This window comes from Ammospiza nelsoni, chromosome 19 (assembly GCF_027579445.1).
Source record: "Ammospiza nelsoni isolate bAmmNel1 chromosome 19, bAmmNel1.pri, whole genome shotgun sequence".
Lineage (NCBI taxonomy): Eukaryota > Metazoa > Chordata > Aves > Passeriformes > Passerellidae > Ammospiza > Ammospiza nelsoni.
In genome coordinates this window covers 11,202,522-11,219,968 of record NC_080651.1, presented here as the reverse complement: position 1 = coordinate 11,219,968, position 17,447 = coordinate 11,202,522, and the positions used below count along the sequence as shown (strand labels likewise).

Below are 17,447 nucleotides of genomic sequence, written 5' to 3'. Positions count from 1 at the left end.
GGTACCGGAACCGCCCCGCTGACGTCACAAAGCCCGCCCGCGCGGCGGCGCTGTGACGTCACAATGTCCCGGCCCCCCGCCCCGGCGCACGCCGTGACGTCGCGGGGCGAGGCGGCGGAAGCGGCGGACGCGGCGGAAGCGGCGCTCGGGGCCGGGCAGGGCCGCGCTGCCGCCCCTCAGCGCGGCCTCCGCTCCTCGGCGCGGCCTGTCCCGCTCAGCGCGGCCCCTCCGCCCGCCCCGCCGCGCTCCCGCCCGCCATGAGCTGCCGGCAGCCGCTGCCGAGCGAGCGGGGAGCGAGACAGAGGTGCGTGAGGGCGGCGAGGCCTGAGGGAGCGGGGGGAAGGAGCGGCCGCGCTCAGGGGAAGGGGAGAGCGGACACCGAGCGCTCGGAGGGTTCAGTGGGGCTGCGGGGGTCGGGCAGGCTGGGGGCGCTCCGGAGGGTGAGGGGATGCGGGGGATGAAGCTGAGGGATCGTGGGCACTGAGGGGCTGAGGGGGATCGTGGAGTCGGAGAATGGGGTGGAAAACCCTAAAGCCCGTCCTATGCCACCCTTGCCACGGGATGTGGGGGAGAAGCTGAGGGATCGTGGGGCAGGTGGGAGCTGAGAGGCTGAGGGGGGATCATGAGTCAAGGGATGGGGTGAAAGGAACTCCAAAGCCCATCCTGCGCCACCCCTGCCATGGGATGTGGGGGAGAAATCTGAGGGATTGCGGAGCAGGTGGGCACTGGGAAGTTGTTGTGAGGGATCGTGGGGTCGGCGAATGGGGTAGAAGGGACCCTAAAGCCTGTCCCGTGTTCCCCCTACCACGGGATGTGGGGGAGAAGATGAGGGATCGTGGGGGATTGTGGAGTTGGGGAATGGGGTGCAAGGAACCCCAAACCCCATCCCGTGCTCCCCCTGCCATGGGCACAAACACCCAGGGTGCCCCAAGCCCCGAGGTCACTGCAGGGGTTGGGGAAGGAAGGAGCCAGAGGCTCCCGAGGAGAATCCCTTCCCCAGAGAGCGATCCCGGACAGACGGACAGCGTTCAGTGCCTGCCTTTGAGGGATGCGGAGCAGCGAGGCAGCTCCGGGCTGTAGGCGTGGGCCAGAGCCTGCTGCACAGAGAGGAGCCGGTTATAAATACCTACGAATGCCTCCCTCGAGTGTGTTTTGACTCATCCGAGCACGGGTTAATTTTAGGCACACCAGAACGGCTCCATCCCGTGTTTTTTTGGATCCTGGCTGACTCGTCGTGTTTGTGGGGCGGGGAGGAATCGTTTGATGTTTGTGTGGGAATTCTGGGAGGCTGCTGGGGAGCAGCTGCTGCTGTGTTGGTGGCACAGAATCACCAATCGTGGGCTGGCAGTGACCTTCAGTGCCATCCAGTGCCACCTCCCACTGCCCCAGCTTGTCCCAGCTCCTGTCCAGCCTGGTGGTTGAGGTGTTCCCTTTATCTCCTGCAATCTGGGAACATCAGCACTGTGCTCCTCCCAACTCTGCTTTGCCTCGATGCCTGCAAAGATCTGGATAAAAGTGGGGTTAAAACCTGCACCCACCATGCCAGACAGTGCAAGGTGCCATGAGAGGATGGGAAATGCATCAGAGACAGGGAAGAGTTTGTTTTGCACAAGATGTTTCCTGACAAAACCTCATTTGGGAAATGTGGTTGCTTTGGAATGTGACTCCAGACAGAGGGGAGAGGCCGAAGAGTCCTTGTGGGGTGGTGAGAGCAGGTGAATCATTGGAGATGTGCTCAGTGCCACTCGTCCCAGGGCTGTCCCCAGCCTGTCAGGTGTCACTCTGAGCCCAGGGATTATTTCTACATCTGCAAGGCTGGCAGTTGTTAAATGAGGATGGTTTTAATCCAGGTCACTTACACCGATAGGAAACATCTTGTGAGGAGCAGGATCCTTTTCTCTGGGAAATGTGGGGGCCCACAGCACCTCAGGGGGCTGGGGACACCCTGCATTCATTTATCCCTGCATTTTTGGGTGCCTTCAGAGGACATGGATTAATGAGCTGTTTCTTGAGCTTTCAGTGAGCTTTCTTTCACTGATCATTTCCTCTCCCTGCAGGAAGAGGAGGAGGAATGGCACTGAAGAGGATGGTCACGTTCCCCAGAGCAAACGTAGCACCAGGAGCTCTGTCCTGCAGGACTCGTGGGACACTGAGGTGAGAGCCTTCCCAGCCAAAGCCAGGCTGCATTTCAATATCTGTGCATTTATTTCCATTTTTATTTCATAGCTTTGTGTTTGAGGGCGTGAGGTTTGGCTTGGTGACATCAGAGATTGAAATCAGTTTGGAAATCAGCATTTCCAGTGAGCCTGGTTATGCCTGGCCTGAATATTTCTGGGAGGAAATTTCAAATCCTGCCTTGCAGCACCCAGGGAAAGAATTTCCAGGGTTTTGGTTTTGGTTTGGGCTGAGCTGTGCCCAGAGCTGGGGGGATGTGTCCCTGTGCTCACTGTGCCTGACCATCAGCTTTGCCTTTGCTCACAGGGAGGTGATTGTTTGTGGGAGAAAGACAAAACACATTCCAGACAGGCCTTATCTGATGTGCAAAAAATGCTCTGGTAGAGCTGCTCAGTTTAAGCAAGACATGTGTTTTCTCAGTGTAATTTGAGATTTCTTGTCTTAAAAAAAATAAATTGCTGATTTCCCAACTGCTGCCAGATGTCACCTGGGTGAATCACCTGAAAATTCACTGTGAGCCACGTCCTTGTGTTGTAAAACATTAATGGAAAAAGGGTGCAGAGCACTCTGAAGTTAATGAAATTAATTTCTTTGAAGGTTTTGGACATATCCTCAGTTTTTTAGAGCCTCCTCACTTTGAAGGTGGATTGTAATGAGCAATTACAGTCTGAATTATTACAGAATTATCTCAATTATTCAACTGTTAATTGAAAAACAGAAAACATTTAGTTGCTGTGTAACTTGGAGCTCTTTTACAATCTGGAAATGGATATTTCTACATTCCTGTTGTGAGGGAAACTCTCTTGTTAACCCGGACAAGTAGATTAAGTGACAGGAATGCTGGAAATGCCCTAAGAGCTGCTCTCCATCACAGAGGAATCCCCTGGGATGGAAGCTGCTGTGTGTTCAGGGGGGAAACTCTGCATTTTGGGGTTTTTTGGGAGCAGCAGCCTGCTTTGTGCCAGCTGACCCTGGATCACTTGTCCCACAGGTCAGAGCCCTCGGTGTGTGTAGGGTAGGTAAAGCCAAAGCAGCTTTGGCACGGATTTAGTGTGGCACTAATGAAATTAAGGATATCAGGAAATGGTGAGTGCCAGAAGCAGCACCTTTGCTTGCAGTGTGAGCACCTGGTGATGGGGCAGGGCTGGCAGTGCCACACACCAGGGGTGACAGCAGCCCTGGAACAGCTCAGCCTAACACAGACCCTGCTTCTTGCATGCACTTGCCTGGTAAAGCCTGGTTTTCACTCATTAAACCCTGGTGTGAGGCAGGGAGGAGCTCTCCCTGCTGAGGAATGTGGGCACAGCTTCTCAAACAGCACTGAACAGAATTCCCAATGTTTTCTCCTGATGAATGGAGCTTTTTTTGCTTTTTGTTTTTGTTTTTGTGGGGTTTTTTTGGTTTTTTTTGTTTTTGTTTTTTTGGCTTGTTTTTCTTGTCAGATCCCTCAGCTGAGCATGCCCAGAAATTCAAGCCACGAGATTAAATCTGTGTTATTCCAACATTTGGTTAAGGACTTCCTGTGCCAAGGGGAGAAATCCTTGTGCTCATTGTGCACGAGTGCTCCCCATTGGTGCAGCTTGGAAAGTCTCAGCCACTTTGCAACACTTGCATTTAGCTTGTTGTGTGCAAAGACACGTCTAGCTGGCTAAAAATCCCCCTGGATTTGGGATATTGCCTGGAAAAGGGGAATGGGAGCAATTTGTGACTTCCAAGAGCACAGGAGAGTTGCTTTTCATCACAGGGCATTGCACAGCTGCTTTTTGTGAAACATTACCCAAAGTCCTGATTCCTGTGGGCTGTTTTGGTTCAAACTGACTGTTCCCTCTTGCAGAGTGAGGCCTCTTTGAGAACACAGCCTCAGGATGGGCAGTCAGGCAGGGTTTTAAACCTGATGGCAGTCAGGCAGGGTTTTTTGCCAGGATCTCTTCCCATTATTTTTGTCTTGCGCATTTTGCTCTGGAGAATGAGGTGAAGGGAGGTTTTTCCTCAGTGGCAGTTCAAAGTTGGGCAATTCTGTGATGTTACCCCTCAGTCCCTGACTTTGCTCATCCTCATCACATCCAGTTCCAGAGGATTTGCTGTTTTCTGCCTCTGCATTGTCCTTTCACCCAGGACAGGCAGCACTTCCAGCTTCCCCAGGATGGAAACACATTCTCTTCAATCTCCAGCAGTGCTGCTTTTTGGCCACTTGCTGTAAGGATGTGCCATTCCTGGTGCTCCTGGAGAAGCCTCTCACAGGTGACAGAAACCTCTGTCCTGGGCTCAGTCCATGGCCACAGGGCTGCAGCTGCAGCCAGGGTTAAACATTAGCAAGGCAGAGCCTTTGCCATGCAATTTCCCTTCCTGTTCAGCCTGTCCTCCCTTTTCCAGGAGCTCAGCTGTGTTGTTTGCCCTGTGTTTGGTTAGAAATCCATTGCTTGTCCCCAGATCAGGCCAGGAGAGGTTGCAGTGGATCCTCCAAGGGCAATGCTGGGGTTGCAGTGGATCCTCCAATGCTGGGGTTGCAGTGGATCCTCCAATGCTGGGGTTCCAGTGGATCCTCCAATGCTGGGGTTCCAGTGGATCCTCCAAAGCTGGGGTTCCAGTGGATCCTCCAATGCTGGGGTTCCAGTGGATCCTCCAAGGGCAGTGCTGAGGTTCCCAGCTGAGCTCTGCAGCCTGGGCAATCCCCAGTGCAAACCCTTTGCTCTGGTTTTCCCAGGGAAGGAAGCGAGTCTGAGTGTTCTGGCTGACCCTTTCCTTCCTGAACAACTTCTGCAAACCCCAATTTCTCACAGTTCCGCTTTGTTCTGGGCAGGAGTGAACGCTGCTGGGTTCTTGGCACAGATCAAATCAAAGTTCTTGTCCTCCACTATCCAGGGAAGGGCTGCTCTTCAGTTCTGACTAAAACCAGGCCGTGGCTCTGTTAAACTCCTCTTGGAAGGCATTGAGAGCAGCAGGGGTCGAGTGGCTCTTTCTGCAGTTCCTGTCCCGAGGGATTGTCCCAGATCTGCACGTTTAACAGGACATTTGTTTGTTTTAAAACTTGAAGTGTGATGTTAAGGGTTAATGAGCCCAGTAAACCTTGAAGATGCCCTTTTGATAACTGAAGTATTCATAAATATCAGTGGGCTGCATTTGATAGCTAAAGTATTCATTAATATCACTGGGCTGCTTTCCTTTGCCCCTGTAAAGCTTTGGTGATGCCTGTCTTGCTGACTTGATGACTTTAAGGATTCTTTTCTTGTCTGATTGTAGTCCAAATGCGTTTCAGAGTGTGCACCACAGCCTGGGGACATGGTAGGTGCTCCATGTGACGTGGGCAGTGGTGGGGGGTGCCAGTGCTAGTGAACCTTTGCCTTAGAGAACTGGAAATAAAGAGGGCCTGAGCAACCCCCCCTGTCACCAGCCTGAGGTGTCAGAAGCACGTCCCAGGACACGCTGCCAGCTCTGAGGTGCACACAACACTCACTGCTAACAGCTGGAAAATGTTTGTTGCGATGTGAAACGTGAGCAGCACGCCAGGCCAGGTTCTCATTTGGATTTTTACCTTGATTTGCAGAAGGTGGCTGTAACGAAGCCCACTAAGGAGCGCAGACTAAAAGGAAACAAAGTGTCCTGTGCGGTGGGTTTCTCTCCGAGGCTGCTGGGCCCCCTCAGCATCGCGTGTGACTCTTTGTGCTGCTCTGCAACAGCAGCTGCGCTGCCCAGCACACCCCAGCTCCTCCCTGTGCTGCCGGGGCTCTCTCCCTCTCTGGTGTGGGCAGAGGGGCTGCTGGCTCCCGTGGTTCCATCTCTGCTCCCTGGGCAATGACCCTGCTGTGTTTCTCTCCCCTCTCGCAGCCCGGGGCCCTCGGCTTGGCTTGCTGTGCTCCCACAGAGCTGAAGCGTTTTTGGTGCTTAGCACAACAAAGGAATTTGTCAGGGTTGGATGGTCAGGATCGATGGTGGATCAGGGCCGGGGGGAGGGTTGTGTTCTACCCAAACATCCACAGTGCCTCCCTGGGCACTGCACACGCTGCTGGCTGTGTGATTTACTCCTGACACACTGCTGGGTATGTGATTTACTCCAGACATGCTGCTAGGTGCAGTTTGCACCATTCCTGATTTACACACACACACTGCTGGGTGCAGTTTGCACCATTCCTGATTTACTCCTGGTGAAGCCCTTCTGGAAGAGGTGCTGACTGGTAAATCCCTGAGGATTTAGTGAAATTTGTCCTCTTCTGATGTGGCCACAAAGCTGTGACTTGTGTGGCTTCATCCTTAGAAAAATATCGATTTTTTTTTTAGCTGCTGTCACTTTGTCTGCTTTGATGAATCATTTATGGGGTGGCAGAGTAGCCACTTGCTGATTGACTCATCCAGATATTTGCAGGTCCTGACCAGCAGATCACACAAACTAAAACTGGAACTAATGGAACCTTTCCTTAGCAGCCCTTAAATGGTGTTTTATGTCTTTGAATCCCTTATGATGATGGCAAATGCTCTTCCAGCCATGCCCATGAAATGTGGTTGTCCTAAATGCTGGCAAATGAGCCCTGGCCTCTTATCCCAGTCAAATGCTGAGTTCTTTTTCCTGCATGAGCAATTCCTCAGTGCCTGTTGCTCTTTCACTGTCATGTTCAGTAAATTGGTGTGGAATTGCTGTGGAACACTTCCAGTTAACTCTGCCATGGAGTGTTTAACTGGGAGAAGAGTATTGATGGTAGGGTGTTCAAAGACTTCAAGTGGGTCTTGTGTGCATTTGTTTCTCACAGCTCTTGCTTTGGATGCTTCAGATCTCACTTTGGGGTTGCCTTGTAGGAAAGAGCTTTGCATGGTGCTCCCTTCAAACCTCTAGTGCCAACCCTGCCCTGCCTGCACTGGCACTGCAGCTCCCTGGGAATGTTCTTTATTTTCCAATTCTCGGATCACCCCAGCAAACTTCACTAGCGCAAACGTGGGCTTGGGGGCAGAGCTGAGGGCTTTAACTGGGGAGGATTGAAATCCAACACCCTGGAGGTCACTGAACCCTGGCTGAAGGCTTGTCCCTTCAGCTCTGTGACACTGCTGTGGGCAACAACAACCTCTCCGTGCCAAGGTGGATTTAATCAGTCCGTGGGGCTGGAAGCGTGCAAGGGAGGGGTTTATCCTAAAGGTTTGTGGGGTGAGGAGGAAGTGTCTGATGTTGCTGTTCACCCTCTGTGTGTCCCAGTCCTCCAGCAGTGACAGCGGCAGCAGCAGCAGCAGCAGCAGCAGCTGTAGCAGCAGCAGCATCAACAGCCCCGACAGAGCAGAGGCCAGCCTCAACCCCAGGATTGCAGGATCCAGCCCTGTCTCCTCCCAGCCCTTCCACGAGCAGTCTGCACTAAGCCAAGGTCCTTACTTCCACATCAACCAGATCCTGAAGGAAGCCCACTTCCACAGCCTACAGAGCCGGGGACGCCTCCCTACATGATGACCCAGCAGCTCCCTGCCTTCTGTGAAGGGACAGCACTGTGTAGATTTGATATTTCAACTTCAAAGTTTGTTAAAATGGAATTGCACAAAATTGCCTGTTGCCTTTTCAGTCTATATTTGAAATAACAGGTTAACAGGAGATTGTTTACTTGTGGTTTGCTGCACTATTGCAATGCAAAAGGGGCTTTGAAGCAATTTTTATAGGATTCTTTTTGGGGTGGTTCTAAAGTATGTGGCAAGAGGAGACTGAGGAGTCCACATGTGTGTTATAGGATTGCAAACTGTCCAATTCCAATCGACTGCCTAATCTGTTTGTTAGCAAGTTGTTGCTTTCTGTAAAGTTCTCTTAAGCGTTCCTCTTCAGTTTTATAAGTCTTTTTTTAATTTCAATAAACTAGTTAAAAAATGATTTGGCAACATAATTATTTGAGCATTTAGAGTTAGTGAGAACAGGACCAGTGAGTGCAGGTGCTTAGGCCTGTGAGCTCCCACCCAGCTCAGGGTGACGAGGTTTCTCTCATGAGCCTCAGTGCTGCAGGACTGGCAGGGAAATGTGAAATCAGAGCAGGACAGGTCGGGCAGGTGCTGCAGGGGCCTCTCAGAGCAGGGAGGTGGTGCCTGGAGGACACAGGCATCTTACCCTGCTTCAGCACCCCTTCCCAGCTGTGAAATGTTTTGTTTTCTGTTAGTGTGTAGGTTGTTTTGGCTTTTTTCCCCTTTAATTTGACTGTAACAATGTGAGGATAGGAGGTGAAAGAGCAGCTCCACCTCTGCTGCAGCAGCCAGGGGACAAGGACAATCCAAGCTGTGCCTGCTTCCCGTGCCACGCCCTGCTCTGAGGAGGGGAATCCTGACAATCCCGCAGGTGTCACCGAGGGGACAGACAGACAGGCACATCTCAGTGGAGACAAACAGCCAGAGCAGTTTTATTGCTGCTGCCTCACTTGGTCATGCCCGAGAGCCAGCCCAGCTTGAAGAGGGACGGGGCCGCGGTGTCCTCGTCGTCGGTGAGGAGCTGCCGGAACAGCGAGCCCGGCCGGGCCTCGTCCTCCCTGGGCAGCACAGCAGCTGCAGCCTGGCCCTTGGGGGACACAAAAGTGACTATGACTGTCACAGCAGCCCTGGGGCTCCCTCTGTCCCCTCAGCAGCACAGGGCAGTGGCACTGTTGGGGGAGTGACACACACACACCTCGCTGCTGCTGGCAACGGGCACTTGGCAGATGTCACTCAATGCTCATAAAACCCCAAGGAACACTCAGCAAAACCCTCACACAGCGTGGTAGAAGCACAGCTGGTGCCCCTGCAGGAGCTGTTCCTGGAGAACTGCAGATTTTAACCTCTCCAGAAGAGTTTTAGCATTGAAGGAGGAGCAAGCATCTGTCAGGGATGCTGGGAAGTGTGGCTAGCACAGGACACAGGTGTGCTGAGCACAGCACAGAGCTCAGGGGACTGACAGAATGAGGCAGACACCACTGCACACTGCTATGCTCTAGTCCAGCTGAGCTGTGAGAAGTAAGGAACACCTTTGCTGGGAAGTTCTGGGCTTTTAAACACCCCTTCTGCTGGGTCTGGCCCTTAAGGGCTCTGAGAAATTGAACATCATCTCAAATGACACTGGTAAAACCAGGCCTTGACCTCTTTGTCTTGGCTCTTACCAACTCAACAACTTGTCCCAGTTGCCAAGACCAGCAGGGATAGATTGGGCTGGTAATAAGTAAAGGAAACATGAATTGCTGCTTGCCACAGCACTGAGGTGTTCCTTGGCTCTCACCCAGCACACAGAGCTCCAACAAAGCAGATGTTTTAAACTGGGGGAAATGGAGCAACAGAAACATTGGCTTCTACAGCTCAGCACCAGGGGAGCAGCAGGACAGCCTCACTAGGCTGGGGTACCTGGCCAGGCCTCCTCAGGTTACAGGGCAGCATCCCACTGCAAAGGAGTTCAAGCATTAGCTGCTGTCCCTCAGCCTTTCCTGCAGCCCTCTTTAATGAGCTTTGATGCATTGCCCTCATCCTTGTCAACCCTCACTGCCCCTGCAGTGGTTTTTGCCTGCCACAGAGCAGTGGCCCCAAAACCTCAGGGGCAAAGGCTGGGTGGGGTTTGGACAGTCCTGGAGAAATCCACCCCATCCCCTGCTGTGCTGCCGTAATGATTCCTTTTACTGAAAATAAAAATCAGGTGAAATAATGTTTGGCTACTTTCTTCTTTGCCCATAAACTCCAGTGTCAGGGGGACAATGAACACTGGGAAAATATTCCTGTTTTTACAACTCACTTCAAACACCAACCTGGACTCTTTCTGTGCTCCTGGCAGTGGACTTGCTCTTCCTTGAGCTCGACATGCTCAGTGGCAGGAGTCCAAACCTTAAGAGATGGAAGAAAGAAATGTTCCAGAGCAGCTTCCCAGAGGCAGGAGGATGCCTGGAAGAGCTGGGTGCCTCACCTGATCTGGCTGGATGCTAAGGGCAGGATGTTGTGCAGCTCCTGCGAGCTCAGAGCGCCGCCCCTGCTCGTGTACTGGTTCTCTGTCCCAGTCAGCAGCCCAAAGAGAACCTGCAAGGCACCAGCAGAGGCTTGGATTTGGGGAGGAGAAGCTGGAAGGCAGCAGGATTTGGGGAGGAGAAGCTGGAAGGCAGCAGGAGCTGTGTGGATCTGGGGTTCCTGCAGAGCTGACCCCACAGTACATGGTAAATCCACTGCACACCATCAGCACTGAGTGTGAACAGGAAGTGCCTCTCTCCCCCCTCTTAACCCTGGTATTTAATCATTCCCACAGCTGAGTCCCAGACCTGTTAAGTTTCAGCACCACTTAACCCAATTAGTGTGGCACAGGCTCCGGTGAATCCTGTTAGATAAAGTTCAGGCAGCCCCACAGCAGCGGGGCCGTGCAGCCAGCTCAGCCAGCTCCTCTTATCTCCAGCTGGCACTGAGCACTCTTCCCCTTTGCAGGCAAGTGCCAGTGCTTATCTTGAGGCACTGAGCAGCTCAAAGCCAGCCCAGCTGCCCTGCTGAAGGCACTGTGCAGTTCCCTGCTGTCCAGCCCTGCTCCCTACCGAGGTTCTCTGCACCAGGCGGTTCAGGTTGCTGTTCAGGTGTGGGGTGAAGACATCCAGGTCAAAGGGATCGATGTGTCCCTCCAGGAAGTCGATGACCTTGTCAATCCTGCAGGCAGAGCAGAGAGCTCCTGTCAGGGGTGACATCCTGGTGATGCCAGCTCTGGAGCAGCCAGGGATTTCCTGTCTGGGGTGACTGAGCACAGCAGGAATTACTCAGCACAAGGGCAGCTGCCCCAAGGGTTCCCAGCTCTTACACAACCCAAACTGCTCCCCGTGGTACCTCCCAGGGCTTTGACTCTTGGCTGGAAGCTCAACTGCTCTGTCCAGGGGCACCCTCTGAGGGTATCCTATGGACACCTGGCCCCTGGCCACAGAACCCTCCTCTGGTTTGAGGATGAGCTCAGTGTTTGTGCAGTGTCAGAGCTTGGAGCTTGCACTGGTTCAGGGCCCCCCAAAGCCCTGCTGGAGGATGTGAACCCCAGAATGTGCCATACCCGGAGTCCTGCTTGATCCTGCTGGGTTTTGTGTCCTCACTCTTGGCTGTCAGGATGATGCTGAGGTACCTCAGGTCGTAGAGTAGCTGCAGGGCTCTGCTCTGGGTCAGGGGGAAGCTGTCTGGCCTCTGCAAACAGGACAGGCAGGAATGGGCTCCTCCCTGGCACAGGGCACGCTGCCCAAGGAGCAACATCTGAGAACACCAAGGCCAAGGCACAACCAGAGTGTGAAATCTGGTGTCTGCCTTTCCAGGGTGTTCCCTTTCCAGCTGGCAGGACAGGCATTGTAACGCTGTCATTTTTCTGTTCCAGGAGCTGGATGTGCCCCAGCATTCCCAGCCACCTTCTCCCTCCCATCCCACAGCCAGGTACCTTCTCCTGCTTCTGCTCCACCAGCTTCCCATAGGCAGCCAGCACCTCTGCCATGCAGCTCCTGAGCAGCTCCTGCAGGGTCACCTTGGGCAGGGTGTGCCCACCAACCCTGTTCACCTCCTGGCACAGGCTGAACAGCAGGCACTGCACGTGCCACGAGGGCTGGGCAGAGAACAGAGTTTATTTGCAGCTGCTCTGTGAACTCCATTCCCCTCCACAGCCCTTCTGCTGCCTGGTGGGAGTGTCCCACTCAGAGCAGCCACAAAGCTCTGCCCCGCAGCTTGGCTCAGGTATCTCACAGGGTCTGGGTTACTGACACCCCAGATTTTGGGTTACAGCGGCTCCCAAAGCCCCCAAAAGATTTTACCCGACACTGAGTGCAGTGAGAAGAGAATTGCCCGTTAATCTTCTGCCCACCCACTCCCTGGGGGTGTTCTTCCCTCACCTCCTGGGCCTCCTGCATTCTCACCCAGCTGCTTTTCCCCTCAGATAACAGAATTCACTGCAGAAGGCTCACTGCATTTCCCTGTCCAGCCCCTCCCATGCTGTGCAAACACAGAACTCACTCCAGGCCTGGCCCTCCTCCCCTCTGTCACCTGCTCTGTCCCTGTGAGGCCCTTCCTGTGCCACCACCACACCTTTGGGAAGCCTCAGCTCCCTCAGGATTCCACAGTCCCACTGCTGCAGCCCTGTCCTTCAATGCACCCAGCTTCCATGGAACCTCTGTGTTTAAACCAGGCCTAAGTCCTCCTCTGGCTCAGTTTTACAGGATCTGGGCCAACCTTCCTCGTAGAGATAAACAGCAATAATGACCTATTTCTTTCCTCTGACCTCTGTCCTCACGAGGTGAGTGTCTCAGAGAGCACCACTGAGTGTTTGTCCCCTGCTGGTGACACCAAACACCCTCCCCAGCACTCAGCAAGCGGTTCTGGAGCCAGCGCTGGGCTCCTCCCTCAGGCTGTCCCTCGTACCTGCACTGGCAGCCGGATCTTGGATGTCACACTGCTCCCAGACTCGGTCTCCTCCTGGATTTCAATCTCGTCCCAGTTGGTGGCTGTGGCCAGGACAGAGCCAGCTGTGTCCAGCAGCAACGTGTGGGTGAAGCACTGAACCAGGGCCTGGAGCACAACAATGAAAGTCCCAATCACAGGACACTTCTAACAAAGCCAAGGCCACCCTGCCTGTGACCTGCTGCACCCCTCAAAGTGACCCTCATGAACACCAAGCCCCTGGAGCCACCCTGTGACCAGGCAGCAGCACAGGGAGCTCTGGGCAGCCCCAGTGATGAAGCCCTCCCCAAAACCACCTCTGAGGAGGGAAACCGCTCCTTACTTTGGTGACAGCCGAGCTCCAGAGCTGGTAAGCCACCAGGCTCTGCTGCAGGAGCTCTGCCTTCACCCCCTGCCACTTGGCCAGCTCGGGGGGCACCTCCTGGGCCTTGCCCTTGCCCAGTTTCTTGGCAGAGCGCGGCTCCTTGGGCTCGGCGCCGCCCGGCCGGCCCAGCACGCAGCGCTGCAGGTGCGGGCACAGCTCGGGCAGGGCCTGGCACAGCCTGGCCATGAAGAGCACCGCGTGGAGCCTGGCATCCCCAGGAGGGTCCAGCTGGCCCTGGGCACTCTGGAGCTGCTCCTGGACGCAGCCCAGGAGGTGCTGGATGCAGGCGACACAGCTGTCACGCAGCAGCTCCTGCACGGTGCCGGCGTCGGCGAAGCGGTCGAAGGCAGAGTGCGGCGGCTCCTTGGGGACAGAGTCGTCCCCGGGGAGGTAGGACAGGACATCCTCCAGCCTGGCCTTCAGCTTGGAGTCCAGCGTGGAGCAGAAGCTCTGCACGCACGGGGTGAGCGCCTGTGCCTTCATGGCCAGCCCGCTGCGGGCGAAGGGCCCGCGCTGCCCCACGCTGACCCACGCCGCGTCCCCGGGCAGGTCCCCGGGGCTCTCCGACCACAGGAACAGGGACACGTTGTGCTCCAGCTGGATCTGCTTGCTCAGGGCACCGCTGCCACCTTTCACTTCCAGCTCCTGCAAGGCTGCAGCCAGCAGCTGCTTGGAGCTGCTGGAAATGGAGTCGAAGCCTTCCTTGGTCAGAGTCTGCAACGGAACCAGGAGAAAAACCAAATTCAATGGGACACTAAAACCCACGCTGAGTGCACTGTGAGCTGGGTGAGACAACTCCTGGGGGAGCACAGCAAGGCTCCCCAGGGCTCAGCACCCACCTGCAGCCTGTCCAGGAAGAGCTCCTGCAGCAGCTCCTCCCAGAAGGACACAGGCCTGCCCAGCAGGCGCCGGCACACGGCCTCCCAGCTGTGGCTGCTGGACTCGCTGGACAGCAGCTCCCACACGGCATCACGGATCCCTGCCAGCCCCTTCATGCTCTTCACGTACACCAGCAGCGTCCTCACCCCCGTCCTGATGTCTTCACTGCACCTGCAGGCAAAGTTTCACCCCTGTGAGCAGGTGAGGCCCTGGCACAGGGTGCTGGGTGTGCCGTGCTGCCTCTGGCTGCTTCAGTCAGGGTGAGGATGAGGAGGATGAGGGGATGAGGAGGAAGCAGCCAGGCTGGGACCGCCCTGTCCCACTCACATGTTGATCCACTGCTGCAGGGTCTCCCTGAGGTACTCCTGGCTGATGGGGTGTGCCAGGGTCCGCAGGGCCGGCTGGAATTCCACCACGGACTCGGGCAGGTACTTGAACCAACTGCTCAGCTTCAGATCCTCCTGCAGCACCCCTCCTCTCCCTGCAAGCACAGCCAGGCTCAGCCCAGCACAGGCACCCTGCCCTCCTGCCCGCACACCTGGGCAGGTGCAGGCCTCACCTGCGGGGTTCTGGCCCGTGCTGCTCTCCAGGGTGGAGAAGAGCAGCCCACAGGGCAGGGCTGGCTCCGGGGGCACCCCCTCGGGCACGGTGTAGAACAGAGCGTGGGCCTGGAACAGCGTGGTGCTGAGCAGCTCCATCAGGGAACACACCTGGGCCTTGATACCTGCGCCTGCAGAGAGGGGGCTCTGAGCCAGGGCAGCCCCTCAGCACGGCTCAGAGGCACGGGGGTCCCTTCAAGGGAGGGCTGGAGGGCAAAGGACTCAATGCCCCACCTGCCTCCCCAGTACAGGTGGGCTTGGCCAAAGCCCCTGACAACTGGCAATTTTGGTGCTGTTTTGCAGTGTCCCTGTCACCATGAGATTTATGGGAATCTCCCATCTTCCCATTTATGGGGATCCCCCCATCTTCCCATTCACCATCTTCCCAATTTATGGCAATCTCCAATCTTCCTATTCACCATCTTCCCAATTTATGGCAATCTCCAATCTTCCTATTCACCATCTTCCCAATTTATGGGAATCTCTCATCTTCCCATTCACCATTTTCTCATTTACGGGAATCTCCCATCTTCCCATTTATGGGGATTCCCCCATCTTCCCATTCACCATCTTCCCAATTTATGGGAATCTCTCATCTTCTCAATTTATGTGACTCTCCCATCTCCCCATTCACCATCCCCCCAGTTTCTGGGGCTCTCCCCTCCCTGCAGCGGGGGCAGGCTCCCCCCGAGCCCCCGGGGAGCAGCCCGGCGGCACTGACCGTGGTGGGGCTGGTTCAGCAGCTGCTGGATGGCCATTTTCCTGGCCAGCAGGAAGTCAGCCAGGGCCTGCCGAGGGGAGCTGTCCTCCAGCAGCATGATGGCACACAGGGCTTCTGCCACCGCCTGCTCCGAGCCCGTGGGGCAGCGCAGCAGGGCCTTGCTCTCCTGCAGGACGGTGGATCTGCCACGGGAACCAGCTGCGAGTCACTGCCCGAGCCACACCGTGGCTTGTGTGGGACTCTTCCCACTGGTATCTGGGTAATACAGGGCTGGGGAGATGTTTTAAGTGGAATATTTTGGGTTGGAAAGGATCTCCCTAAATCAGTCCTGTCCTGTTACCTGATGGAGCCCCCAGGATGTGCTGCTGGCCACGGGATTTTCCCTCACATCCCTCTGTCCCTGCCTGCCAGCTCTGCAGGGCACCCCTGGGGCACTGTGCCACCAGCCTGGCACCTGCCCTGGGCTCTCCTGTGGGATCCAGGTGACAGAGCCTCCTGGCACAGGTGAAGCATTACTCTCCCACCATGCTGCAGCTGATCTCTGTCCTGCCTTCCCTGGGCTGTGTCTGAGCCAGTGACAGGGAGTGCTTTGGGCTGGGAGGGAACTTTAGCATCCAGCACTTCCAAATCCCTAAACCAGGCAAATCTCATCCAGCTCCCAGCACGGGGCACTGGGACACTCCCAGGGATGGGACAGCCAAAACTCCTCTGCGTAACCTGAGCCAGGGCTTCATCCCCTCCTCACGCAGCCCTTCCCAGCCCAGCCGGCCGTTCCGTGCCCGTTCCCGGCTCACCGGAGGTGGCTGGCCGCCGCCACCTGCCGCAGCAGGATGGGGAAGCGGGCGAGCACGGCGCTGGAGCGGGCTCGGGGGGTGTCGAGCTGCAGCTGGCGGCGCAGGTGAGCCCCGAGCAGGTGGAGCCGGGCCGCGGGCAGGTACCGGCCGCCCTCCACCGCCCCCCAGACCTGCTCGGGAACCTCCAGCAGCAGCTTCAGCTGGGCTGCAGCCCCGTAGAAACTCTGGTGAGCCGGTGGGCGAACCTGGAGGGGGAACACGGGGGGATGAGGGGGTAGACAGGGGATAAAGAGGGGCAGAAATATGGGATGGGTGGAGAGAATAAGGTGGGAAAGGGGGCAGGCAGGGAGATGGAGTGGGGGGAAAAGAGTGGGTCCAAGAGGGAAAAAAGGAATGGAGGAATAGACAGGGGGATAAAAGAGGGGCAAAAATACGGGATAAGTGGAGAGAAGAAGGTGGGAAAGGGGTGAGAGTGGGGAAAGGGGCCAAGCAGGAGTAGGGGGAAAAGAATGGATCCAAGGGGGAAAGAGGGGATGGAGGAATAGACAGGGGGATAAAAGAGGGGCAAGAATACGGCATGGGAACGTGGGAAAGGAGCGGGAGAAGGGGCCAGGCAGGGAGACGGAGTGCGGGAAAAAGAGCGGGTCCAGGGGGGAAAGAGGCCCCGCGGGGTTCCGTGGCCGCCCCGCTGTCGCTCACCGTGCCGGCGGGGCCGGGCCGGGCGGTGCCGCCCCGCTGCAGCCCCCTGACGGCGCCCAGCAGGCGCTCGGCGCTCCGCCGCATCTCGGCGATGGTGTCGGCCGCCTCGATGAGGTCCCGGTAGCGCTCGCCCACCATCTGCCGCAGCTCCTCCCGCTTCTGCTCGATCCCGGCGCGCAGCCGCCGCTCCACCGCCCGCAGCTCGGCCGCCGTGTGCGCCTCGAACAGCGCCTCGGCCTCGGCACCGCGCGCCGCCATCGCCGCCACGACACCGGCACCGGGCCCGGCCCGCACCGGCGGGGCCGCCGCCGCCATCTTGGGCACGGGAAGGGGACGGCGCTTCCGGGCGTCACCGCGGGGCGGCGCCGCCATCTTTGTGCCGGGCACCGGGAGGGCGGCCACGACAGCACCGCCATCTTTGTAACGGGCACATGGCAGTGTGACCACGGCAGCACCGCCATCTTTGTAACGGGCACATGGCAGTGTGACCATGGCAGCACCGCCATCTTTGTAACGGGCACATGGCAGTGTGACCACGACAGCACCGCCCTCTTTGTAACGGGCACACGGGATGTGGCCACGGCAGCACCGCCATATTTGTGCCGGGCACAGCCGCACCCCGGTGCCGTTACGGTGGCAGCATAGCCATCATTGTGTCGGGCACATCCAGCCCCAGCTGTCGACGGCAGCGCCGCCATCTTTGTGTCGGGCACAGCCACACCCCCTGTGCCGTTGCCATGGCAGCGCCGCCATCTTTGTGTCGGGCACAGCCGCGTTGCCGCAGCGACGCGGCCAGAAGGGAGCAAACGCCGCTTTGTTTATTTTAGTTATAGTTTGTTTGTTTATTTAATTGCGTCTTC

General features: G+C 56.4%; 2 protein-coding genes across 4 annotated transcripts; one reads left to right on the top strand and one right to left on the bottom strand.

Annotated features, from left to right (window-relative positions):
* The first annotated feature begins 118 nt into the window (after nucleotides 1-118).
* VCF1 (VCP nuclear cofactor family member 1) lies at nucleotides 119-8,008 on the top strand. Of its 2 annotated transcripts, XM_059485530.1 has the most exons (4): nucleotides 119-304; nucleotides 2,058-2,154; nucleotides 5,720-5,782; nucleotides 7,355-8,008. In XM_059485530.1, the coding sequence occupies exons 1-4, from the start codon at nucleotides 258-260 to the stop codon at nucleotides 7,595-7,597; spliced, it is 450 nt and encodes a 149-aa protein (XP_059341513.1). In that variant the 5' UTR covers nucleotides 119-257; the 3' UTR covers nucleotides 7,598-8,008. The 2 variants fall into 2 exon arrangements, with proteins under 2 accessions (XP_059341513.1, XP_059341514.1); XM_059485531.1 differs by lacking the exon at nucleotides 5,720-5,782.
* A 493-nt stretch (nucleotides 8,009-8,501) lies between these two features.
* On the bottom strand, nucleotides 8,502-16,959 carry COG1 (component of oligomeric golgi complex 1). Of its 2 annotated transcripts, none has more exons than XM_059485526.1 (14): nucleotides 16,588-16,959; nucleotides 15,889-16,133; nucleotides 15,095-15,276; nucleotides 14,334-14,504; nucleotides 14,102-14,255; nucleotides 13,735-13,945; nucleotides 12,854-13,609; nucleotides 12,493-12,639; nucleotides 11,522-11,683; nucleotides 11,150-11,277; nucleotides 10,653-10,761; nucleotides 10,043-10,152; nucleotides 9,888-9,963; nucleotides 8,502-8,680 (listed from the first exon to the last, which is right to left on the bottom strand). In XM_059485526.1, the coding sequence occupies exons 1-14, from the start codon at nucleotides 16,957-16,959 to the stop codon at nucleotides 8,540-8,542; spliced, it is 2,964 nt and encodes a 987-aa protein (XP_059341509.1). In that variant the 3' UTR covers nucleotides 8,502-8,539. The 2 variants fall into 2 exon arrangements, with proteins under 2 accessions (XP_059341509.1, XP_059341510.1); XM_059485527.1 differs by having other exon boundaries at nucleotides 11,150-11,325; nucleotides 16,588-16,907.
* Between the last annotated feature and the right edge of the window lie 488 nt (nucleotides 16,960-17,447).